The 26,776-nt window shown below is 39.0% G+C and overlaps 1 protein-coding gene across 1 annotated transcript in view; it reads right to left on the bottom strand.

Annotated features, from left to right (window-relative positions):
• The window catches only part of Asb9 (ankyrin repeat and SOCS box containing 9), a 44,136-nt gene extending 22,007 nt beyond the window's left edge, over positions 1-22,129 (bottom strand). Inside the window, exons 1-3 of the mRNA XM_051179221.1 lie at positions 22,039-22,129; positions 13,659-13,872; positions 5,055-5,134 (exon numbers count right to left, since the gene is read on the bottom strand). Coding sequence (XP_051035178.1) covers positions 5,055-5,134; positions 13,659-13,740 — 162 coding nt within the window. The 5' untranslated portion in view covers positions 13,741-13,872; positions 22,039-22,129. The remainder of the gene's footprint in view (positions 1-5,054; positions 5,135-13,658; positions 13,873-22,038) is intronic.
• Positions 22,130-26,776: the final 4,647 nt, after the last annotated feature.

The following is a 26,776-nucleotide window of genomic DNA, read 5'->3' as shown; positions in this document are numbered from 1 at the left end:
AGAGCTGAGCCCAGCCAAGTCAAGCTTATGTCAAATGACTCAAACATTCATTAGCAAGAAGTTATGGTTATTGCATCCTGTCACTATATTGGGATGAGTTTTAAGGTGGACTAATAAAGGTGAGTATTAGAATTTTTACTTTATAAAGACATGGATTGATGTCCAAACATGACAACTCACTTAACTGCCTTAATAGACTTTAAGTTGATGGTCAGTAAATATCAAATATAAACAAGCACCTTTCCTGTTAACAAATGATACATATAGATGGAGATATGACTCACTAGTAGAGAGCATATTTATGCCCCTTCCAGAAGTCCCAAGTTTAATTCAAAGCACCAACATGATGGCTCATAATTGTCTATAACACTAGTTCTAGAGGACACAGCACCCTGTTCTGTCTTACTGGGGCATTGCACAGACATGGTACACAAACATACATGCAGGCAAAACACCTATACACATCAAATAAAAATAAAACAGACAAAACCCAAATAAAAAAGTGGTACATAAAAGCACCAATGATCATCTGTAGTATTATCCAAATAGCATAAATATTTCATTAGACCTGAGTAGACTAACATCTTTTAGCTAGAGTTATATGTTAGAATATATTTATAATAGGCTGCTGCTTCCAAAATTACCTTATCACAGTAGTTTAAGATAGTAAAAAAAAAATTTGTAGGTGTTCCTTCCTTAGCAATTGAGCAATTCAAAAACAACACAATAGCATACAGTATCCAGACTCTCTGTGTATTTTGCATCAGCACGTGGCTTTTTTATTACTCTATTTCTTTTTTGAATTTTTACTTTTTTAATTTAAATATATTTTAACATTCTTACATATTGGTTGGTCCCAGTTCCATCTCCCTCCATCTCATGTCCCCTGAACCCCCTTCCATCCCATTCTCCACCCACTCCACAGAGTGGGTGATACCTTCCAGGACAGATCATCAAAATCTGTCAAGTCATTTGGAGTAGGCTCTAGGCTCTCCTTCCTGCCTCTAGGTTAAGGGAGTATCCCTCCATGGGGGATTTGCTCCCAAAGTCCTTTCGTGCACCAGGGATATATCTTGGTTCCACTGTCAGAGGTCCTTTCAACTGTCCAGGCCTTACAACTGAGACTCATGTTCAGGAGGTCTCAGTTGGTACAAGCTGGTTTCCCAGCTATCAGTCTTGGGGTACGTGAGCCCCCCCATTCAGGTCAGCTGTCTCTGCTAAATTAATCCAATTTATATATTTTTAAAATGCTTTGACTTCAAATTTTAAGTCTAAGGAGAGGTTACTGGGGAAAAGACTTTCTATGTTTGTTTCCACAGGAAATAAAAAGCTGTGGATTCCTTCCAGACTAACATAGTTTGATCAAGCAAGACACCCTGAAACAGTGACACAGGTAATCCAACATTCAAAACAGCTGGAACAAGGTAGCCTTACAGACCACTACAGCCAGGATTTCTGGGTCTTCTTAGGATCCCCAAGATATTACAGCATCCCCAGACAACAGGAATCAGTTTGGAAAGAAAGATGCCCAAATTCCCAAATATTGTTTATAAATGTTTGTTTTCATTTAAATGGGGTTGGTTATAAATGGTTAGTGATCACAACCAATCTCTTTTTAAATGTCAAAGGGGATTATAGTATAGAAATGAATACTTTGTATTGGAATTGATTTTCAGTTATTGATAACAAATTTATGATCAGTTTTGTGATATGTATGTTTCTCCTCTTGTTTCGGTATTGTGTTTGTATAGCTCATTTTAAAATGTAATGTATAATTAAATACAATTATAGATATTTATCTGTAATAGTCAAAACCTATGTTTGTTAGGTTTTTATACATATATAGAGATATATTTCAAATGGATAGGCATCCTTCAAACATTTCAAAGACCTACAGAATATGGCATTTAAAATGGTTTGGGGTTTTTCTTGACAGTGAGACATAATTGCTCCTGGCAACACCACCTGCATCACAAAGGAAGATGGACATTGAAGAAACTCATTATGGAATTTACTCCCAATATGGCAAGACTATGGGCAAGAAACTCTTGTCTGGACTGTTTGACTTTATGCTGTATAAACTGGACATGCAGGATCCACAGGAAAGTGACTGCTGAAACAAGATGGACATTGCTACAGGGTTCCTGCTTCATGGAAGAGTCTGCCAGACATTCTCCAGGACACAGAGAAAAGTGACTGACAAACTGACAATACAGTTGGACAGTTTAAAATTTCCTACTTTGCTGAAGAATCTGCCAGACACACTATGGCCTATATGCTGAAGATGGAACATTAGAGAAGAACTTCGAATGACTGACCAGGCAGTGAGTTGTCTCTGTCATTTCTAGAGTTTATATACTATCCTTCCATGGTCTTTGAAGGAGTTGAAGACAGATAGTTATGATTATAGTTTTCCTCAGTTAGGATTAAAGATAAGTTACATACAGGAATTTAGACTCACAACAATAGGATAGATGATGAAATATTTTCTTTAAATCTTGCTAAATGTTAATGGACTAAATATTAACCATAGTTATTATTTGATAACTATTTTGTTATATAATTTGCTATGTTAAAGTTAAAGCTCTTTTTATTTTAGACATAAAAGAGGAGATAATGGGAGATGTCATTCTGCAAGTATATTTCTCTTATTGGTTAATGAATAAAACCCTGTTGGCCAATAGGAAAGTAAGATATGTGGGACTAGGAAACAAGGAGGATTCTGGAAGAAGTAGTAGAGAGAAGTCAAGATGTAGGACATGAGAAAAGTAAGAGGTCTGGACCCTCTCTCTGGTAGGATAAGACCACATAGAAACACAGATTGATGAAAATGAATTAATATTTAAGACAGAGCTGGGCAATAGGAAGCTCTAGCTATTGGCTAATGGATTTATAACTTAAAATAAATAAAAACATTAAAAATAATAATAATTTATCAGTATTAATCTCAAGTACTTGTTCACATAGAAAAGTTAATTTTTTAATTAGGATAAAGTAAAGGCTAATAGGAGTATCAAACATTGAAAAAATTAAAGACCTTAAAGTTACAAAGAAATCAGAAACTGAATCACCTTATCCCTAATATTCACCTCAATTTTTACATGCAAATAGAATCTCCTAAAATACTCACCAAAAACATACAAATAAAATATACATGAATGATTAAAAAATGTTGGAATATTCCTATAGACAAATTTCTTATTTTAGACAGGTTAGTGAAATTGAGATGTTTTCTGTATTCAGTTTTATTTTCACTGCTTTTATGTGTACTGAAACTAATAGCATTATCATCCATAGCTATTACAGACATTTTCAGTGAATCGTGGTTACTAGGGAAGTCTCACCCTACTTAGAAATTATGGTACTAAAACTTTAACAAACCAATCTATAAATCCATATGCTATTACATCACATTTGTTTCAGTATTTTGATAGGTTTTCTGATTTGTATTTTACATATTTAAACATTTAAAACTTTGCTTTGATAATGTGTCTATCAATTTTAGTGGCTTGAAAAAGAGCAAGAATATTGTCCTGGAACAGATCCTGGGTTCCGTCCCTAGCTCTACACATCTCTACACACTCTCTCTCTCTCTCTCTCTCACACACACACACACACACACACACACACACAGAGAGAGAGAGACAGAGACAGAGAGAGCGCACAACTCACAAACATATAGTCTCTATTTTGGAGAATAGAAACTTCTGATAAAGATGTTAGGATTTAAATTGATTTTACCAGTGTCTGTACAAAGGATTGTAGTAATTAATTCAAAAGCAACAAAAATCAGTAAGTGCAGGCAAGTTACACCTAAGGAGAAGAAAACTGAAATCCAACTGTTGAGAGAGCCTCAGGCAACTGGGGATTTGACCAAACTGAAAATATGACTGAAATTATAAGTCTGCATGTATGAAATGACATTTTCAAGCATTTATTCTACATTAGGGGCCTTTATGCCTTGTGCTGCTGGCATTTAGTGCTGCCTAATTTTTGACACAAGGGCTGTCCTATGCACTGTAGGGAACCTGGCACCATCCTTGTTTTCTACTCACTAGATGCATTAGCACCACTCTAGGATGACGACCAATGGCAACTCTAAAACTTATTCTCCTGTCAAACCAGGTCACCTGAATGTGGGTGTCAGTTAGGAGGCCTGGACAGTCTATGGAGCCTCTAGTAGTGAATCAGTAACTACTCTCTCAGCCTAGACACATAGGGGAGGGCCTAGATCCTGCCCCCAAATGATGTGACAGACTTTAATGATCCCCCATGGAAGCAGAAAGGGATGGGATGGGGAGGTCAGTAGGAGGCATTGGAGGATGGGAGGAAGAGGGAATTGGAATTGATATGTAATATAAGATTGTTCCTAATCTAAATAAAAAAATAAAAATAAGGAAATTATCCTCCTTAGAGACAAAGCTGCTGCAGTTGAAATCTACATTTTACCAGATGAATTTGTTCCTGTGTTGCAAGTCTGTGTGTGTATGAGAGAGAGAGAGACGGAAAGAGAGAGAGAGAGAGAATATGTGTGTGTGTTGTGTGCACATGGAGGCTACAGGTAGAACATAGGTATCTTTCACTTTTGCTTACTACCTTATCTTTTGACACTTGTCTCCTCTATTGAAGCCAGCACTCATAAACTGGCTGGACCACAGCTCCAGGGATCTTCTTGTCTTTGTCCTCTGAGTGCTACAGACATGTGCCACTGAGCCCAGTTATCATTTGTTATTTTTATGTAGGTTCCAGGGATTCCTACTTGGGTCTTCGTGCCATCTCCCCTTGATAAATAAAAGAACTGAGTTTATTTAGAAAACTGAAAGTGACATAAATTATCACTTTCTGTGATTCATTGAATAAGTATTTAGCATCGTTCCCACTGTGTGCTTAGATTTTCACAAAACACTGACATTATGACAGCTTACAAAGAAGGAAATGGTTATTGCAATGAGATTCACTTCATTTTGCTGATTTTACTTAAGAGGAAATGCCTGTCTCTTTTCTCAGTCTGGGATAGCAATGGGATATACAGTTATCATTATTTTTAGAACTACCTGGCTGATAAGGTTCCTCAGGGTCAGCAGGCGTCCATGGATTGCAGCATCGTGCAGAGGTGACCAATCAGACACAATATCTGCATGGAAAGGGAGGAGTGGGTTATATCATGTTAATGTGCTTAAACAAGCACCCAAACTAAGGCCCAAAGAGGCAGGCTGGGAAAGAATGCTGAGTGAAGTAAGCCAAGCACAGAAAATCAGTCCAACATGGTCTAGTTCCTATGCAGGAAATGGAGAGGATACCAGTGGTCATCAGAAGCTAGGGGAGTAGGAAGAGACGAGATATAGGAAAGACTGACTAGTGGACTAAGGAAAGAGAGGAAAAGAGATACTGTGCTCCAGTGCTCCTCCATAGGGTGATTTTAAATAGCAACTGCCTGATACAGATTTCAAAAAGCTACAAATTGTGTGATGCTTTTAGCATTAAAAGAAAAAAATCAGTGTTTAAGGAGACTATAACATGATTTCAACATGGAACAAGCCATTACAAAGTACCTCATAAACACATACAATTTGGAGCTTTATGCATCCTTCAAAAACCAAATCTGATTTAAATTAATATTTTAAAGAGGCAGATTGGGATGACAGGTAGATGACTTAACTTCCATTTTCATACTGGTTTCAAAGGCAAATGATTCATTTGGTTCCGTGAGAGTTTTGCTAATTACCAGCATTAGTGAGTTCAGCTGTGGTTGCCAGTCTCACTTCCTGCATGAAACCCAAACTTTGGCATCTCAGCAAACAGTAGCATGCACTAATAGTAGCAATCATATAATTACATACACCATTAGGCTTGGAATCAAATCTAAGCAGAACTGCATCTATTTGTAGGTTACCGGCTGTCCCCATATTAAGCACAAATCAGAATTCAGTCTGATCTTGAAATCATGGCATTATTTGTGGCCCTCCCCTCTAACCAGGGTGCTAATGTGGTTAAAAGAGCAGTCTGAATTCAGACCAGTTGACCTCTTCTTAACAGTAGCGCCCTGAACAAACTCTGACTCTCAGTTTAATTTTGCATAAAGACAGAAATATACTTACCCATGGCTCAATACATATTAGCTATTATTATCTTGTCATGACACTAAACAGTGTCTTGATTACACTCCATAAGCATTGCATTTCAAACAGCCAATGTAGTCTACCATCATTCAAGAGGAATACAGATTTTCAGGAAAGAAGCCTGTAAACCCTGTCGTGTTGGATAAGCTTTCCTCTGCCCTTGTAATTAAGTGGAGATATAATTGAATGCAGTGCAGACCAGATTTGTTTCTCATCTCAAGCTGCATCTGATTTCCAGAACAAACAGATGCAGGAAGCTACAATGGGGGAGGTTTGCCTGAGTCGACATCAGGTCCAGCTCTGCCTTGCTTTGATAAACACGTGACACACAAGCAAGGCGCAACTGTGTAATGCTCTTTGCTCCTTCATGAGCACTTATGTGCTGTTAAAGGCTGAGAGGGCCTGAGTACGAGGGGAATTGCTAGTGCCTTGCTGACTCAAAGGCCACAAAGAAGAAGACAAGAACATTTTGTACCTAATGCCTGTTAACTGAGGACTGCCTGCCACCTGGAGCCATCAGTGCCCTGGAAAATCTGTCACAGTGAGCAAATTACCATCCTTGCAGGTGGATGTAATAAGCATTTAGTACATGCAAGGTCTCTGTGTGGGCCACCTACACACAGTCCATCCAGTGCTTTCTTACTGGGGTCACTAAGATCTGGAGACAAACACCTTAAAAGAAATGGCTTTTCCTATCTCCAAAATCTTGGACTCTGTACCTAGCCTCACAGCGTTCACAGAGGTTACTAATTCTCTTGGGAAAAAGCACTATTGCTTCTAGGGAGTTTTAAGTTCAGATTCTAGACATGGAAAAATTGGGTTCTGAATTAGCATAAAGAGTGCAGGTAATCCCATTGGAGGACACCATTCACAGAAAACCTTCAGCAAGAAAAGCTGAATTTTGAGGGCAGTTTTGAAGATCAGTTTTAGTACATGTGCAACTGCACACCAATGGCTCACTAAGTGTGGCATGATCAGCTTATTTTTTCCATCCAAACACTCAGCTGCTAAGAAATACAGCTGTCAACATTCTTCATATTTTAAAGCTGTCTAAGATTATTATATCTGATAGCCTAAACAGTCCAGGAAAGTAATTTAGGGCTTAAATTACAACTCTGTTCAGATGTCACTAAAGTCTTGAAACTATATTATTAAATGAAGGCCAGAAACTGGGTCTTGGAATCCTACTTAGTCATCAAATCCTACTTTGTTACAACAAATACAGAATGAAGCTCCTCCCCAAGATAAAAACCAAGTCTGTTTGATGCTTTGAAACCATGCAGACTTCAGCATTTAGGAGACAGCCTGTGTCTTTTAGAGTGTGGTTTGGGAACACACCACAAGGCTGACAATACAAATACTAACAATTTGGATAGCTAGTGAACATCTTCATTCAGCTAGTACAATCTGCCCATTAGAAGTACATATACTCCAATGCTTTTCCTTATAAATGCAGCATTGTGCAACCAACACCACAATCAGTCAGGCTATTTTCATTCCTTGTGAAGAAACCTCATGGCCATTAGCACTCACTCCACATCTGCACCTGCCCCAGCCACTGACAACCATTACTCCACATCTGCACCGGCCCCAGCCACTGACAACCATTACTCCACATCTGCACCGGCCCCAGCCACTGACAACCATTGATCTGTTTCTTGTCTTTAAAGATTTGCCTATTCTACACAGTTCATCTAGGTGTAGCTACATGGTATGTGATTCTGTGGGAATGACTCCTTTAATTCAGCATGCTCCAAGCTGAAACCACCCTGTAGCATGTATTAACTAAGCTTCACCCTATCTTTAGTCAAATAAATATTTGACTAAATAAGCATTTTATTGATTCATTCATCAGGTGAAGCAAGTTTGTGTTGTTCCCACTTTTGGGTTAGCGATAATGCTGTTATAAACATTCCTGTCCACATTTGAGGGTAGATGTATGTTTTCAGTTATTTGTATCTACCCCAAAAGAATGAGACTTCTTATGTTTAGCTTTTTTAGAGTACTTTCCAAAGTGGATGTCCCACCACATGTTTCCATCAACAATATACAAAGCTTACCCTTCTAACTTCAAAGCCATTTTGGTTTAGCATTTGTAAAGCTCATGCTCATGCCCAGGAAAAAACCATAGGTCCTTAACCTAAATCTTTCTTAAGTTTATACAAGGACTCTGCCCTCAGGATATCTCAGAATACCACAGTATGTCAAAAATAAATGCTGACACTGGTGACATTAGCACATTAACATTTTTCTATCATTGACACAGCACAGCTTGCACACGCAAGGGGGGGGGAGAGAAGGAAAGAGAGAACAAGGGGGAGAAAGGGAGAGGAAGTAAACACAGCATAGAAATAATCCGCACACCCCTTACTCTATAAAACACTGGACAGAAAGTTGAGATTTGCTCCGTGTGACAGCGACATGAGGAAAACCTAGAACTTCTAGAGTAGTTTCCAGGACTACTACCTAGAGTAGGTAATGAGCTACAGGCTCAATCCATGGCCATGAAAATCCTAAGGCAGCCCCACTTCCTGACAATTGGCAGCTTGAAAGAGCAGGAAAAGCAGAATAAGGACCTATGTTCCTATCAGACCATGGATGATGCTCATGGTAGGAGAGTATCCATGGTCTGATAGGAACAAGGCTACAATACTTTTTTTATGTCACAGTATTTGTTCAAACATGGTCTATATTTGGTTTACTGCCAAAATGGATGCCAAATGAGGTCACTAGTAACACCATAGACCCAGCATTGTAGATTATAGGTAAACTAGGGCAGGGAACGTTCATGACAAAACTACTCCACAAGTCCTCCAATTAGTGTCATTAAACTTACCCTTGAAAAGTTGAGTGTCTCTATCAAGCCTGTAGTACATTAGGACAGTAGCCATTTCATTTTTATTATACTTCCTGGAACAATTTCTAAGATTTCCATTATCTCAGAAGAGATTTTAAAGTGCACTAATTGCTGCATTCTGAAAAGAGCTATTGAGAAAGCTCCAAGAACCCTAGTAAATGGGGCAGTAGTATAAACCCATCCATGTTGGGAAACATTTTGCAAGGTCAAAAAAATGGGAGGGAGAATTGCTCTAAAGAGACTGGAGTATCCAGGATGAAAATAAGCAGATTCTTGTGGCATTGGAGAAAAATCTTGATAAAGAGAGGGGTGAAACAAGCATGAAACTTGTAGGGCAAAATTGTCCTGTCTACTCCATCCATTATCCAGCCTCTTCTTTCCTCTCCTAAAACCTCTCCTCCTCTCTGTACCCTCCTGCCTTCTGCTGTCCACAATTTCGCATTATTGCCTCTCCTGTTTACATAGAGAGTTCACCCTCAGAGCATCCTCTGCCAAATTGTCTCCATATCTTAAAGTACCCCACCAGAAGATGATAACCATTTCCTTTTAATACCTATTCTTGGCTGCTATCTGCGTATATGTGAAAATTCTCTGCTAATATGGTGGGCTCAATTTTGCAAAGAAAGAACTATCTACATAGGTATGTGCTTACAAACAAACGCAAACCAACTTGTGTTAGAGAGGTGGCTCAACCACCAAGCCTGATGGTTTGAGTTTAATCCCTGGGGTCCAAATGGTGGATGGAGAGAATCTATGCCCACAAATTGTCTTCTGACCTCCACAGGCATATACTCACATGCATACAAAAGGAATAAATGAAAAAAAAAGTTTTTTTTAAACTTAAGGATACTAATAAATGGGTGATTGGTGGAATTGGGGACTTTAATTTACCATTCAATATATTTGTGAAGTGTCTACAAATAGTGTGGATTAATTTCCTATAATGCTGTAACAAACTTCCTCAAAGTGGGTGGCTTAAAACAATTGGAATGAATTTTCTTGCAGTTGTCAAGGCTAGAAGCCTAAGAGAAGTCTGAAAGCTTCACCAAGGTCATGCCCTTAAGTCTCCAGGAAGAAATCCTTCCTCACCTCCTCTAGCTTCTGACACTGGAAATCCATCCTTGGCTATCCTTGGTTCATAGATCCCTTGCTCTGATCTCTCCCTCTGTGTTATAGCATTCTCTCTGAATGTTCACTATCCTTCTCTTAGTGAAACACCAGTCTTCTGGGATTAAGGATCTAACCCATGCCAGTAAGCTCCTTAGTGATTACACCTGCAGTCACTCAACTGCCCAATCGTAGTCTCTTTAAGTGCAAAGGCTATTTAGGATTTCAAAGTATCTTTTAGGACATACAATTCAATTCCGAACAAAGTACTTTCAAGGGAAGAATGGTGTTATCTCCCTTTCCCTATCCCTGGAACAATATTAAACAATTCTCGATAAAGAATTGGCTTTCCATCTTCCCATCCTTTCCTTTAGAGAAGAGAGCAGATAAAAGAATGTACCATCCTCAGACCTATGCTTCCCTCTGACTTGTCTTTGTGCCAGAGGGTACCTTCAACTGAGCTGGAGTGTCTTCAGCCAACTTAGGAAACAACATTCTGAATGTTCCACATTCCACACTTCACCAAGGTCAAGGCCTCAGAAGGGTAAACAAATATAACCAGCTACTTCTGAGGGGTTTCCCCCCTGGTGCAAAGCAGGAAACAAAAATAAAGTCTACTTGGGAAGAGGAAAAACACTGTGTGGGCTGCCTGGGAGCAGTGGTTCTGTTGGGTATGTAAGGCAGGAAGGAATTTGTCATTCTGGATCAGAGACAGAGGATGTATAGAGGCAGGTATGCCCAAGTGTCCAGGCATCTATCCTGTGATTCTTTTGTCTTTGAAAATGGATATCCCTTTAGGTACCATAGAATAGTAACATCAGAAATCCATTTATACTTTTCTGTCCAGCATACTGGTTCTACATCTTTGCTGTCCCCAGGTGCCAGTTCTTAGCCATTGGAAAATTTCTCCTTTCACTAGGTTTAAACCACAAGCCCACTGCAGAACATTCTGAGGCTTCTCACACGCAACCTGCATTCATCTCCAACCTTAGCCCCGTATCATCAGGCTCTGTAGGTTCACCAATATTATTCATACTTTTATGTCCAAAATAGAACTCTGTTGAGCTAGCAAGACAGTCAGGTTATTCAAAAGCTTGCCACATAAGCATTAAGAACATGAGTTCAAATCCACAGAGTCCGCATTAAAGAAAAAAAAATCAGCTATAGCAATGCATCTATAATCCCAGTGTGAGGCAATGGTTGTGAGGAGGATACCTGGAGCTCTCTAGCCAGCTACACTTACTTAATCAGCAAGCGCCAAGTTCAGTGAAGAGTCCCTGCCTCAAAAAATTCAGGTTTCAAGAGATTAATGACAACACACAATATTGACCTCTGATCTTCACACATATCTACATACAAATGCATACATACCTATATGTACACATACATGGACATATAACAGAGCTAGAGGAAGAGGATTCTGCATCCTCCCATCCTCACTCTACTCCTAAGCCAGCACCCCTTCCAACTTCCCTCTTATCTAATTCTGTTTAACCTAATGTGAAGTTGAAAACATCACAATTTAGGATGCTCTCTCTCGATTTGCCACAATATTGAATCAAGCAACACAATTCCATTTATCTTTCCCTTAGAATGAAAGCTCATTCTCCATCATTTCTGAAATCTGACCTAGATATCAGCTGTCAGCTTATATTTGTGTGGTGGTTCTTAAAATGTGGTCCTTGACAATCCCCATCTGCAACACTAAGGACTTGGTTGACAATGAAGATACCCAGGATTCACTGAAATCCTGTCACTTCTTCAGAAGCAGCATCACCTCCCTACTAACAACTCCTAGGTGATGCTGAGGCATGGAAGAATGAGTGGATTAGTTCAGCATGTTCTGTGTGTCACTATGATCTGTCCTAACTGGGAGTACTCAATACTCATTATTGCCAGGGCTCTACGCCAGAGCCATCAATGACTTCCAGTTTCCAACTCACATAACTTTGCAAATTTTATCATCCAGTGGCAGTGGAGATGCCTCAGTGAATAAAGTTCCTGATAAGGATATGAGTTCAGATGACCAACATCCATGTAAAAAGCCAAGCATGAGAGCATACATATTTATCCCCAGTGCTAGAGGAGCAAAGGAAGTGCATCCTGGAGACTCATTGGCCATTGAGTCTTGCAGAAACATAATACTCCAGGTTCAGTGAGAAACAGATCCTGTCCCAAAAAACAAGGTAGAAAGCAGCAGAGAAAAATACTAATGATGATCTCTGGCCTCCACCTTCACATTCAAGTATACATGCACAAGCTTCATCATTCAGTTCTACCTCTCCAAATTGACTAAATTGACTCCAAAAAATACTCCATCCAAGTTGGAACAAACTGTCCACTTTCAAAGTATCACACCTTCCAGGAGACAGTGGCTAGTTCCTCCCTCCACATACAAACAAAAATAAAAATAGAAGTTTTTGATGTAAAGTGACTGTTGAGAACATGCCTGAATTCTTTGTCATTTCCAACAATGATTGGATTGGTGCTTTAAAAAATTTGAAAATAAGTCTCAATGCCACTCTAACTTCTTACTACTCCTAATGTATGCTCAATACATACTGATAAATTCAGCTCTGCCTTTGGAATCCCTGCTTATAATTGAGGGCCCTGCACAGTTTGCAAGGAAAACTGGATAAATGTGGGGGGAAAAGAATGTGCAAGCCTGTCTCCTCAATCGGAGATGGAAAGTGTTTTGCATTATCTATCTTCTATAGTTTTCCATTTACATGCCTGTACAGAAAGTCATTATTAAATCCTAGGGTACTTTAGAACTCCTAGTTATTGTCCTTCTAATAGAAAAGTGTTATGGGCAGCCTACCAAGCATACTAAATGTAATACTGTCTCCTTGAATGCTTAGGCCCAGAACTCCTTCATCTGGAACCTGCTGGATGTTTATAGGAGAGTGGCAGTGAGCAAATGCATGAGACTCTATATTAGTCAATATTAGTCAATGTGTCACCGAACTGCACCTACAGGTGCAATTCACACCTGTAGGAAACCTTTGCACTGTTTTAAAAATCTTTCTAAGATCCATCAAAAGCCAACATCCTTGACAAGCGCAGCTTACCAAATACGAAGTAGCTAAAAGAATGTTATTTTAAGACTCAATAGGTCGGTGCACATATATAAGCATGTGTGTGCATGTACACACACACCTGTAATCTCAGCAACTCAGAGGCTGAGACAGGAAAATTAATGAGTTTAAGGCCAACCTGGACTACACAGGAGACCAAAACACTGCTATTAATATGTAACTCTTAAACCTCTATTTAATAAGTAATATATCTGACCCACAAAAGAATGATTCCTTGGAGCAAAAGTTTTCACCACTAGAAAATGCCCTGGGATAATTAAAATTTATTTAATTTTTATGACTCTACAGATAAAGGTAGATTTTTAAATAATCACATAAAGGATTCAGACTAGCATGCCTGTGGACAGTTGTCTGCCCAGTAGCTACCCTATGGATAACCCACAGAAAGGCCCACTGACACAGCCCAGCTCTCTTCCCTCTCTTGAGCATACTAACTACCCTCCCAAGCACTCTGATTTCTCATCATCTATGACTCACCCCCCATCAACGGGTTTGAAAGGAATCTGAGATGAGGAGAGCCTCCTGGCTTCTCACTCCTGCACCTTCGTTCACCATCCATAGTACTCCTGTGGGTCAGCAAACTATGTTCCACTTCAGTTGCTCAGGCAAACCCGAATACCATGCTCCTGGTGCCCCTGGGAAATTCCAGTTCTGTGGTTGGCTCAACTGCACATGCCCTGGTCCAGGCAGCCTGCAGCAGAGAAGAACACAGGCAGGGTAATGTGAGTGCTACCTTTGGTCAAACAGATCCTCATTCAGACAGACACACACACACAATCAACACACCACACAAGCAAACACACACACACCCCACACACACAAACACACACCCTGTACCTAGCAGACTGGAGAACGGCCAAAGTCCACAACAGCCCCCCAGGCCTCAAGGCTGCAAAGTTGCTGATGTCATGTCCTTTCGTAAACTGAGACCAATCAGGGAGCAAGCTTTAGAGTTTATCACCAAGGGAATTCACACTTTGTAACTTTTGGAGAATGAAGCGAGCTAGGTTTTTGCGTAGGAAGGGGCTGTAAAAGCACCTGAGATCTGTTTGCTACTTAGTGGCATCTCAGACAAGCCTCAGCCTCCAGGAGTTGAGAAAGATGCTTCTGCAGCAGCTCACGGGAACGGCTTGCACAGCCCAGCCTGGCCATCTGCACATGTGGTTTCATTTTTGCTGGGAGTGTCTTAGGGAAAATGTGTCTGTATGTTACAAAAACGCAAGGGATAGAGGTGGAGAGGGATAGAAAGAACTTGTTTTCCTCTTTGAGGGGGGGGGCTTCAAGTTCATTCCATGCCCTATTATGCCCTGCCTATACACATTTTGATTCTACTTGTAAATAATTACTGGCTGGTTGCTGGGGGGGGGAACAGATCACAGGGTCACAGGTGTGCAAAGAAACCCACTATCTTTCTATTTTCAGCTGGGAAGAGAGCTGCTTTGATAAGGCACCCTCAGTTAGCCCATATGAGGGTTTAGACTTTCAGTATAGGTAACTTCAATTTCCACTGGGGCAATCACTCTTGTTGCCATCATCAACATGTTTGAAAGGAGGCTGGTGTGAGTTTGCTGTTTTTTCTTCCCCCCTGCCTACTCACCATCCATGACATTCTCCTATACCACTTGCTCAGAAAAGGCTCCCACTTACCCTCTCTTCCAGGTTGAGGAGACTATCCTATCTGCAGAAGGGTTTGAGCTGCAATCCAGCACAGGCTGGCCTCCAAATGCTGTAGATTTGTTTCCATTTGAGATGTTTGGCTTCTCAAATGAAACATTTAGTAACTAGTTTAAACCACTGTTTGCTGTTTGCTTGTTTTTTGTTTTTTGTTTTTCAGAGAGAGGATGGCTGTGTAGACCAGGCTGACCTTGAGCACACTGTATTTTCAGGCAAGCCTCAAACTTGGAGCAAACCTTCCTCCACCTCCAGAATGCTAAGATTACAGGTGTGCATTGACACACCTTGTGGCATCCTTCACATTTATTGAGTTTCAGTGAAAAAATACACTTAACCTTGAACATCTTTTCTCGAGTATAATTTTATTATCATTCTGTCCTATAGATTTTACACTTGGTCTGGCAAGCTTTCTATTGTCTCATATTCATTTATTTATTCTCCACTGCATTTCACATTGTGCCAAAAGTATTTCATTGTGACAGGTGGACATGGTACACTCCTTCAGTTCCAGCACTTGGGAGGCAGAGGCAGGCGGATCTCTGTAAGTTCGAGGCCAGCTTGGTCTATAGATTGTGTTCCAGGACAGCCAGAGCTACACATAAAAACACTTGTCTTGAAACACCAAAAAACAAAAGCCAAGAATTTCCTTATACCCCAAAGATGCTAGAAGGATATTACCATTTCTTGAAGTGCTAGATAAATGTTGTAATCAGTTTCTGCATACATTGCTTTAGGCATACCCACAAGTTTCTCTAGAAGAGAGATTCTACAGAATGGAAATACTAGGTCCAAGTTATGTCCTCATGAGGCTGGAGAGTACCTGAGTTTGGTTACCAGCACTCACACCAGGCAGCTCACAACTGCCTGTAACTACCTGTAGGGTAAAAGATCCGAAAACCTACCAAACCCCACCAATCTCTGGGCTCACACCCACCAATTCTTGGGCTTGGCTTGAAATTTCACCAACCCCCACACTGGAAATCTCCACTTGGAAAACTGTTCCCCAAAGAAACCCTGCTGCTCCTGCTCAGTTCCCTGCTGCTTCCTGCTGGAGCAGAAGTAGCCACCATATTGTGTCTTTCTCAGTAAGCCTCCTACGTGAGGTTTGTCGTGCAGTGATTTTGTGGTATTCTTTGGCTCCAGAAACTTTCAGGACACCTTTCCCTTCAGAGCTGTAACATTTGTATTGGGAAACTCTTTCCCCTCAAAGCTATAACACTAGCTCCCGGAGAACCAATGCCCTGTTCTGGTCTCCCATCACTCATGTTCACATGCCTGCACGCACACACACACACACACACACACACACACACACACACACACATACATCTAAATTCAATAATTTTAAAAATAAATCTTTTTACACATATGATAAATTACGTGAAAGCAAAGAATTACACATACATGGATGGATACAAGTAAATTTGGGAAACTTTTAAAAGGATCAGTAGATTACATGAATGTTGTCTTTTTCTTTTTTTTTCAGCATATATGTTGTGGGCATGCATGTGTTCATGTGTGGGGGTAAATGTATTTTGTGTACATGTATGTATGGAAGCCAGAGATTGATGTCAGGTGTCTTCTTAATTGCTTTCAGTCATATAGCTATAGATAGATAGATAGATAGATTATAGATATAGATGATATATATGAATGTGTGTGTGTGTGTGTGTGTGTGTTCAGAGTCTCTCACTTGAACCCATAGCTCACTAATTCAGCTAATCTTGATAGCCAGTTTGCTCTAGGAATACTCTGTCATCACATCCCAAACACTGGGATTACAGGCAAGCCTCCACAGCTGCATGGAATTTATATGTGATCTGAAAATCTGAACTCAGATACTAATACTTGAATGGTAACCACATTTCCCACTGAGCCATCTACCTTCCAGGCCATGAATGTTGACTTCTGGTTGTGACATTTTACCATCCCATTGCAAGAAGGTCCAAATCTTCCCACTGAGGGAAGCACAAGCGAGCTTCTTTCATTACTTCTTTGAACTGCACATGAATCTATAATTTTCTCAGTAAAAATTTTAATTTTAAAAAGAGGCTGCTCATTTAAAATTGGGATAAATGTAGCCAACTTGCTTACCATCTCTATTTGCAGGATTTACTAAGAAGGTGGTATGCATGCAAATCCTTCAGTGCTGATCCAGGAGAGACATGCAGAACCATAAACATATTTGGCGGGAGTGAGAAGTTTACTTCCAACAAAAAAGGGCTGGGAGGGGTTTAAACAGAGGGCACTTGTGGGGCAGCTGGATACTATTGCTATTTGTTCCCACTAAAATCTTCCAAATCCAGCTTTATTTACATTTAATTCAGTTTGAATAAGATGTGATTTTTTTCCACAGTCGAATCTAAGCTTCAAAAATGGCAGGAAAGAACATTTCCAGGTTGTTGCAGATATCTGAGAAGGAATTCACCTGCATTGAGTCTTTTCATTACATTTATTATGTTGAGCACTGTTAGAAAATAAGGGAGGAGCTGGACTTTCAACTGCTTGATAATAGTTCCCTATGGGAAATCTGCATGCATTTTTAAGAACTATTATGATAAAAATTGAACTATATGTGAATGAGGTGTGATTATAGGAAATAAGATGAATGACCATAAACCATAAGAGAGTAATAGTGTTAGTAAATCCTAGTGAGCCCCTGTGCCTGCTGGTGTGTGTGTGTGTGTGTGTGTGTTCATGTTCAGTTCATGTTCAAATTGATCCAGGCTGGGTAAAAATAGAATGAATGCAGCATGCAGCAGAGGGCAGGGCCACAGTCATTCCTTCCAAGTGGCATTGTTCACAGTGAATGTCTATATCCTACCCTCACTTGGATGACCAAATCAAACCTCAGCTACAGATTACCAGCCCATTTACCTCTGAGAATTTGGGGATCCTTGGAAGTTATCACCTACGAACAAGCATGGTGACTCACCCCCATAATCTCAGGTTTGAGGAGGCTGAGGTGGAAGGATTCGCACATAATTGAGGTCAGCCTATGCTGTTTAGTAAGTATGAGGCCAGCACTGCCTAACAAAGCCCTATCTCAAAATCAAACAAAAACAATGGCTTAAGGTGAGACTGAAAGGTGGTGAGACTTCTAATCAGTCAAGGTTGGTACAGAAGCAACCAGCCAGGAATGTTCCTAATGCAAATCCTTTAGAAACTCAGAGGCACTGGGCTTCTCTAGTTTGGAATTATCTGCTTCTTGGGCAAAGTCCCTGACTCTCAGTTGTGATTAAAATGCTGCAAGTTGAGCACGCTGGTGCTGCTTTAGATAGCACTAATGTGCTCCTGTCCCTGAAGCAGTACATAAGACTTAAACAAGAACATATTTTAATTAACATAATGGAGTATTATTGAGGTGAACTCAAATGATTAAACTGTGTACATAACCCTGGACTGTTTAAAAATACCAGTAGGTCTGCATTGTTTTGTTTTGTTCATAACCAATGAGTCTGCTTTGTTTTGTCTATACATGCAAGGATATAGAACCAGAGAAGGGGGTGTAGGGAAAGAATTGGAGGGAAGAAAAAGGAGGGTAGATTGAATCCAAACACATTATATGTATTTGTGAATGTTTAATAAAATGTCACTGAAAAAAATACAAAAAGGATTTTTAAAAAGTTTTATCATTAAAATAAGGCAAGGGCACAAAAGGCAGAAGTGAAAATAAAAAGTTTTCTAGAATAGAGAATAAAGAATCTTGAAAATTGACTGATCCTTGATAGAATTCTGAATGGTGAAACAAGACAGGAAAGGTGTCAGTGTCTCAGACTTGGAAGGGTAAATCTACATGCTGGGTGTACTGTACTGCATTGTACCTCGCCTCTTCCCTCTCATCACTGCACTGGAGTTCTAAGAGAGAACCTCTGTGTTCTTGGGAGATGTATGATGGAATACTGGGGCAGAGCCAGGTGAGATTGTGAGGTCAAGGAGGAAGTGAGCCAGCTATACTCCTTCCATGTAGAAAAGGCTCATGAATTCTCACTCACTGGGACAGCAACCTGGAATCTTCTTTACTGCCATTTGGAAATATAAATTTGACTCTTTGCATTGTACAATAATGCAGGATCATAAATAACAACAGCCTATCTTACTTAAATTATTTTTATATGTTAATTATTATAGGTTCTGTGATTTAGTACTGATTTAAAAAAAACTACACTATAGTATTTTCCTTAGAAGTTGACTTCTTTTTTTATTTCCACTTAGATACACGTGAGATAGCTCAGCTCATAGAAAGTGATTACTACCAAGCTTGATGATCTGAGTTCAAGCCCAGGGAACCACATTATGGTAGTAGAAAATCAACTTCCAACAAGTTGTCCTCTGACCTCCATACATAGCATAGGATGCATGTGTGTGCACATGTGTGCATCAGTGTTAATACACACAAAATAAATGTTTTTAAACCTATACTTTTGCCACCCTCACCTCTTATTAACCCTGGCTGTGGTGAAGGATCATAATGCCTGCAACATAGTTCATTTAAAATATATGTTTAAGTACTAATATACTGTTTCCCACATATATTATACAGAGGCATGTATTCGTGTGCATACACATATGGAGTTACATACATGTGTCTGCATGCATTTATGAATACATTAGGAGAAGCAACAATGACAAAATGCAAACACTTGTGAATTGAGGTAGTAAACTCAAAGGCATTTGGTTAATTATTCTTGCAATTCTTGTGCAAGCTAGAAGCTTTTCAAGATATCACAATGGAAGGTGTGGGTGAGATAACAAAAATGGTAGATAGAAGTGAAAACTTGGTACACATTCTTTACAGGTTAAACTTGTTCATTCATGTGACCAATGTATTTGCTGTCATATGAGATCTTCTAAAAAGAAAGGGAGAATACATTCTACATTCATACAAGAGCAGACCTTAGCTGTTATTTGCAATGGGAAAAAATGTGGTCCTTCAACAGAAAGAACAACTGCCTCTGATGTGCTGTGTCTAATCTGTAATTTCTCCCTCAGTGTGGTAGCTTCAGGCAACATTTCTGAAGTACCAAGGCATCAGTTATGCTGTTTGTATTCTGTGCATGCATCTTTTCCTTGATAAACATTGTAGAATAGTCATACATGAACCCATCTGCATTTGGCATGACCATATTAGATGTACTGGGGGCAAGAATGACTTTAGGAAAAAGACATTATGATGGTTAATTATTGTCAGATTCATGGGGATGAGAATAAGCTAAAGGACAAGGCTCTGGGCCGGTATTTGAAGGAGTTTCTAGACTGGATTAACTGAGGCAGGAAATCCACCCAAAAGTGAGCAGCACCATTCCATGGCTGGGGGCCTGGACTGAACAGCATGAAGTGAATAGAACAGCAGCAACTACCTCTTTCCACCAAGCCTTTGCATATTGCACTATGTCTCTTAATCTGTGAGTCAAAGTAGTCCCTTCCTCCTTTAAGTTATTTTTTGTTAGCTTACACTTATGCCTTCAATAAAATGGGAACAAAATATTAGAAATGTTGGATGAACTCTGCAGACACATGAATGACTTCAAGATTTTGAAAACATTTGGGGTTTAAACCATTAAAGGATGCTGGAAGGCTCCCTTTTAAAAATAATATGGTTCAGGGCATAGTGGCACACACCTTCAATCACCACACTCAGGATGCAGATGCAGGCAGATCTCTGTGAGTTCAAGAACAGCTTGGTCTACAAAGTGAGTGAGTTCCAAATAGCAGGGACTACATAGAAAGACCCTGTCTAAAATAATAATAATAATAATAATAAAGGTGGCAATTCAAATAGTGGATTGGTTAATCAAATAAATGATAGATCAGATGTGTATCTATTTTTATCTATTTACCCATATGTATTTAGGTTATGAAAATATTTTCCTCAGTGTTAAAGATGTAGCTTAGTGATACAGTGCTTGCCTAGCATTCATGAGGCATTAGGGTTCATCCCTAGGACTGAAAAAATAGACTTGTTCTATGAAAATTATTCATTGTGCATACATTTAAAATTATAACTATTGTTCTAAATATCTTACTATATAAAGCTTACATCTAGATGCTGCAAAAGAAGTTATCTTGGTCAAGGTTACTATTGCTGTGATGAAACACCATGACCAAAAGTAAGATGGGGAAGACAGGTTTGTTTGGTTTGCACTTCCACATCACTGTTCATCATTGAAGGTTCCTGGAGGCAGAAGCTGATGGAGGAGAGCAGCTTCTGACTTGCTTGTCATGGTTAACTCAGCTTGCTATCGTATAGAACTTAGGTGTCGTGGGAGGCACCACCCACAATGGTACCACCACATCAATCATCAATTAAGAAAATGCCCTACAGACTTGCATACAGCCTGATCTTATGGTGGCATTCTGTCAACTGAGGCTCCCTATCTGAAGACTAGTGTGTGCAGGTTGACATAAAACTAGCCAGAACAGAAATCAAATACTGTGTTGAACAAAGCCAACACAGATTTATTAAGGACAAGATAGAGAGTTGGAGAGATTTCTAAAGAACTGATGTTGTCCCTCAAACACTTTTTTAAATTATAGTTGAATAAAGGCTGGCTGGCTCAGAGAACACACTTGCTGCTCTTGTAGAAGACATGGGTTTGATTCCCATAACCCACATGGCAACTTGAAACCATCTTTAACTACAGTTCCAGAGGATTCAACCTCCTCTCTGACCTCCACAAGAACCAGGCAAATAAATGGTACACATACTTACACAGAGGCAAACATTCATACACATAAATATTTTTTTAACTTTTAAAGAAATAAAGTTTATGGCAGTATTATTTAACTAATCTAACATTATGAAATATAATATAATAATTTTAAAGGATAGTACCAAAATGTTTGAAACTTACAAAACCATTTCCAAGAGGTTTCTAAAAGCAGCAGCCATCACAAATAATTTTATGATAGAGTCTCTACTTCCAATCAGAGTAAAAAGATAAAATGTATACAGTCTCCTCTCTTATGGTTTCAATCACTTGGAGCCAACAATGTTGTGAAACCATTCAATGAGAAAGTCTGAAAATAACACACAGATTTTCAATCATGTGCCATTCATATCATCTTGATGAAATTTCTCTTACTTTGTCCTCCCTAACACATACACCATCACTCCATCTAGTATCTGTACTATCCATTCCACTGCTCACACCCCATCCTAGTTAAAAATTTAAGTTGTTACCTTGGTTTTCAAATCAACTGGGACAGTGCCACAGCCACACATCTGGTGTTCAAGTAACCTGGCTGAAGGAGTTAGTGTTATGTCACAATGCTCCCCACTGTTCTGTCCCCTCATGTCATCTGCTTACATAGGCATGGGTTGTACCATCTCATGTCACCACTAAGAAATGGAGGGGGAGTACAGCCCAGTAAAATTTTCTCAGAGATGGCATATTCAAATATTTTAATTACTAGTGTTTTAATTTTATTGTATTATTCGTCACATATATTACCATTTTCATCCAATTACACAATATATGTTAGGCATATTCCTCAACATACCTCCCTACAGTCCTCATTTCAACCCTTTCTCATCTTGTTAGCTCCTTTGTTCCTTTGGTTTTTACATATATATATATATATATATATATATATATATATATATATATATATGAAGACTAAGAACTATGTGACAGAAAACACATACTTGTCTTCCTGATACTGATTTAATTCACTTAGACTACATAACAGTACCTTCAAATCACACAGCTTCATGTCTCTTAATAGTTGGGGAAATGTTTAATTTTATTTTATACTTTAAATTTTTTTCAAGAATGTATATAACCTACCAAGTCCATTTGGTGTTGTGCATATGTACAGGTACTTATGTCTGACTGCTTGGCACTGAATAACCTATCAGGGAGCTGGTCGCCAGAAAAGACTGATACCCCCCATCTCTCAGCAACCATTACTTGTCTATAGTTCTTCATCTAGTGGTGGGAACCTTCTGAAATTTTCCCCATCTAGACTGGAATGTCAATTGTTTCAGATTTTGTTTCAGAAACCATAATATTGGATAACTCATAGGTACAGCTTCCCTGTCATGTCCAGAAGACACTATTCTAACAGCCAATGTCCTCTGCTCCTCTTGCTTTTACAATCTTTCTATTCTGTCTTCCATGATTTTCCCTGAGCGTTAAGTGTAAGGATTGTGTTATAGTTATATCAATTGTGGCTGGGCACTCTGAACATGTACTACATTTTTAACCCATTCATCTGTTGTCAGACACCTAGGTTGGTTATATAATATTATAGTTGTTCTTTTTTACTATTATTTATTGCTGGTAGTCTTGTTGTTGTTGTTGTTGTTACATGGTTTCTCTGTATTGTTTTGGAGCCTATCCTGGAACTAGCTTGGTATACCAGGCTGACCTCGAACTCACAAAGATCTGCCTGCCTCTGCCTCCTGAGTTCTGGGATTAAAGGTGTGCTCCACCAATGCCCAGCCTACTGGTAATATTTTGTACTTAGTTTCTAAAATAAACTTTATCATGAATCTGTAGATATAGGAAAAGCTACAGAGTATATTCAGGACTACCCAAGGTATAAGGCATTCACTAGGGACTTGAAACATACATCCTACCAAGAGAAGAAAGGGTAAGTTATTGAAACAAATCACTAAAACCCCAACAGTAAAAATTACCTAATAAATATTATATACACTGTAGATGGAAGTTTCTGTCCTGCCAAGTCCCATGGCCATTTAATCTCAAATAAACACACAGGCTTATATTAATAATGCACTGTTTTTCTGATGGCTTGGGCATCTTATTGGTTAGTATTTTTTTCAATTATTAACCCATTTCTATTAATCTATGTATCTCCATGTGGTCTTTGCTTGCTGGAGAATGTCTGGGCATCCTACTTTTCCAGTAGCTACATGCATGTCATTTCCCTGGCTCTGCCTACAACCTTTCTCTATCCCTGTTCAGATTTCCCACCTGGCTAAATCCTGTTTGACCATTGGCTGAAACAGCTTTATTTATCAACCAATAATATATATATATATATATATATATATATATATATATATATATATGGAGAGAGAGAGAGAGAGAAAGATCCCCATCATCTCCTCTTGTCTGTCTAAATAAAAAGGAAGGTTTTAAATTTAACAAAGTAAAATTATATATAACAATATAACAAAACAGTTATCACCAAAAACCATAGTTAACAAATATTATATCATCTATCCTATCTTTGTGATTCTAAAGTTTTACATGTAACTTATCTTTTATCATAACTAAGGAAAACCGTAACCATAACTATGTATCTTCAACTCCATCAAAGACCTCAGAAAGATAGTATATAAACTCTAGAATTGACAGAGACATCTCATTGCCTGGACAGTCACTCAAAGTTTCTCTGTAACGTTGGGGCATCCATCTTCAGCCCATAGGCCATAGTGTCTTGACAGACTTTTTAATTAAGCAGGAAATTTGAAGATCTGTTCTGTCTTGTACTGGCAAAGTTTGTCAGTTGTTTTCTTCTGTAACACAGGAACCCTGAATGACCGGCAAGTTCAGCAGTCACTTTCCTTTGTAACCTGCTTATCCAGTTTGGACAGCATGCTTACTGTCAGCAGTTGAGTCAAGGGCAGTTCTTTGCCCAATAGACCAGTTTTGCCACATTGAAGGCAAATTCCATAACGAGTTTCTCCAATGCCCATCTTCCTCTCTGACGTAATTGGTGTTGCCAGGAGCAGTTGTGTCTCATTGTCATGGAAAACCCAAAAAACCATTTTAAATGCAATACTCTGTAGATCTTTGAAAGGTTTTGAAGAATACCTATCTATTTGAAACTATATCTCTGTACATCTAGAAAACCTAACTAGCATAACTACAAGTTTTGACTGTTATAGATAACTATCCATAAACTGTATTTAATTATATATTACATTTTTATGGGTTACAATGTGACATTTTAATCTGTATATAATAGTTGCATAATAGTTAGGGCAAATATTTATCATTTCTTTACAAATACAAACTTTTTTTCATTTTTAAATTCTTTCTTTGTTAATTAATTCATTTATTTTTATTTTCCAATCCCAGTTTCCCCTCCCTCCTCTCCTCCAAGTTCTCCCCACACACACACACCCCACCTCCTATCTATTCCTCAGAGAGGGTAAGGCCTCCCTTAGGAAGTCTATTAAGTCTGTCCCATCATTTCATTTAAGCAGGACCAAGGAACCTCTCCACACACCCTCCAGACCCCTACAAGGTATCTCTCAATATAGAATGTGATCTACTAAGTCAGTTTGTGCATTAGAGTTAGATCTTCGACCCACTGCCAGTGGTTATATATTGTCCCAGGCATACTATTGTCACTTACATTAAGGGAGTCTGGTTTGGTCTTGTGCAGGTTCCCCATTTGTCATACCAGACTCAATGATCTCTCACTAGCTTGGGTAAGCTAATTCTGTGGGTTTCCCCTATCACAGTCTTGAGTCCTTTGTTCATATTATTGCTACTCCCTCTCTTCAACTGTACTCCAGGAGCTTGGCCCAATGGTTAGTTGTGTATTTCTGCATCTGCTTCCATTTGTTTCTGGAAAAGGGTTCTATCTTCTCTGGGGTTGTGGATTGCAGGCTGGGTATCTTTGCTTTATATCTGGTATCCACTTATGAGTTAGTACATACTATATTTGTCTTTCTGGTTCTGGGTTACCTCATTCAGGATTGTTTTGTTGTTTTTTTGTTTGTTTTTGTTTTCTATTTCTGTCCATTGCCTGAAAATTTTAGAATGTCATTGTTTCCTACTACTGAGTGGTACTAAATTGTGTACATTTTCTTTATCCATTCCTCAGTTGAGGGGCTTCTAGGTTGTTTCCAAGATCTGACTGTTATGAAAATGTTGCTATGAACATAGCTGAGCAAATGTTCTTGTGGTGTGAATGTGCCTCCTTTGGGTATAGGCTCAAAAGTGGTGAGGCAGGGTCTTGTGGTAGGTTTATCCATAATTTTCTGAGAAATCACCATACTGATTTCCATATTGACTATACAAGTTTTCACTCCCAGCATATGCTGCCATTGGTGCTTCGGATCTTAGCCTTTCTGACAGGTGTAAGATGGAATATCAGAGTTGTTTTGATTTATATTTCCCTGATGGCTAAGGATGTTGAGCATTTCCTTAAGTGTCTTTCTGCCATTTGAGATTGTTCTGTTAAGAATTATTTATTTATATCTGTACCCCATTTTTATTTGATTATTTGGTAATTTAATTTCTAGTTTTTTGAGTTCTTTATATATTTTGGAGATCAGCCATCTGTCAGATGTGGGCTTGGTGAAGAACTTTTCCCATTTTGTAGGAAACTGTTTTGTCTTGTTGATCATGGGATGTTGCATTAGTATAGCTCTATAGCAGAACTTGAAGTTAGGGATGGTGATGTCCCCAGATGATTCTTTATTGTTCAGAATTGTTTTGGCTATCCCGGATTTTTGGTTTTTCTGGGAACCAACCCAAGTCTTCCACAAGCGCAGCAAGTACTCTTAACTCCCAAATCATCTATCCAGCCCTACTTATTTATATATTTTTTAAAAAATATGAGAAATCAAAATCATTGCAGAAATTTACTTTAGAAAAACAGCTAACAAAATGTATTGGAGAGGGAGTAAATCAAGAGCATTTCTTAAGTATTTAACATTTATTTTCATCTTACCTACCTGTGTCTGTGCAATATTCAGAATGCTGAACACAGCCCAAGGTACTGGAGTGTCCTGAATATTCTGAAAATAGCCTTTGACTTCCCCCCATTTCAGTTTTATTTTAAGTTAATTATCAAGAGTTATAATCTAAAAGGCTTCTGGATGCCTCTTGGCAACCATTAAACTAACTAGGAGTTTTCTCACTCTCAGTGTTTGGATTTATATAAGATTTACTCTCATTGGGTGAGCTGATTTTTAGGATAGTGAAGTGAGC

Source organism: Phodopus roborovskii, unplaced genomic scaffold, assembly GCF_943737965.1.
Source record: "Phodopus roborovskii unplaced genomic scaffold, PHOROB, whole genome shotgun sequence".
Taxonomy (NCBI): Eukaryota; Metazoa; Chordata; class Mammalia; order Rodentia; family Cricetidae; genus Phodopus; species Phodopus roborovskii.
This window is presented reverse-complemented; position numbering and strand designations above follow the sequence as displayed.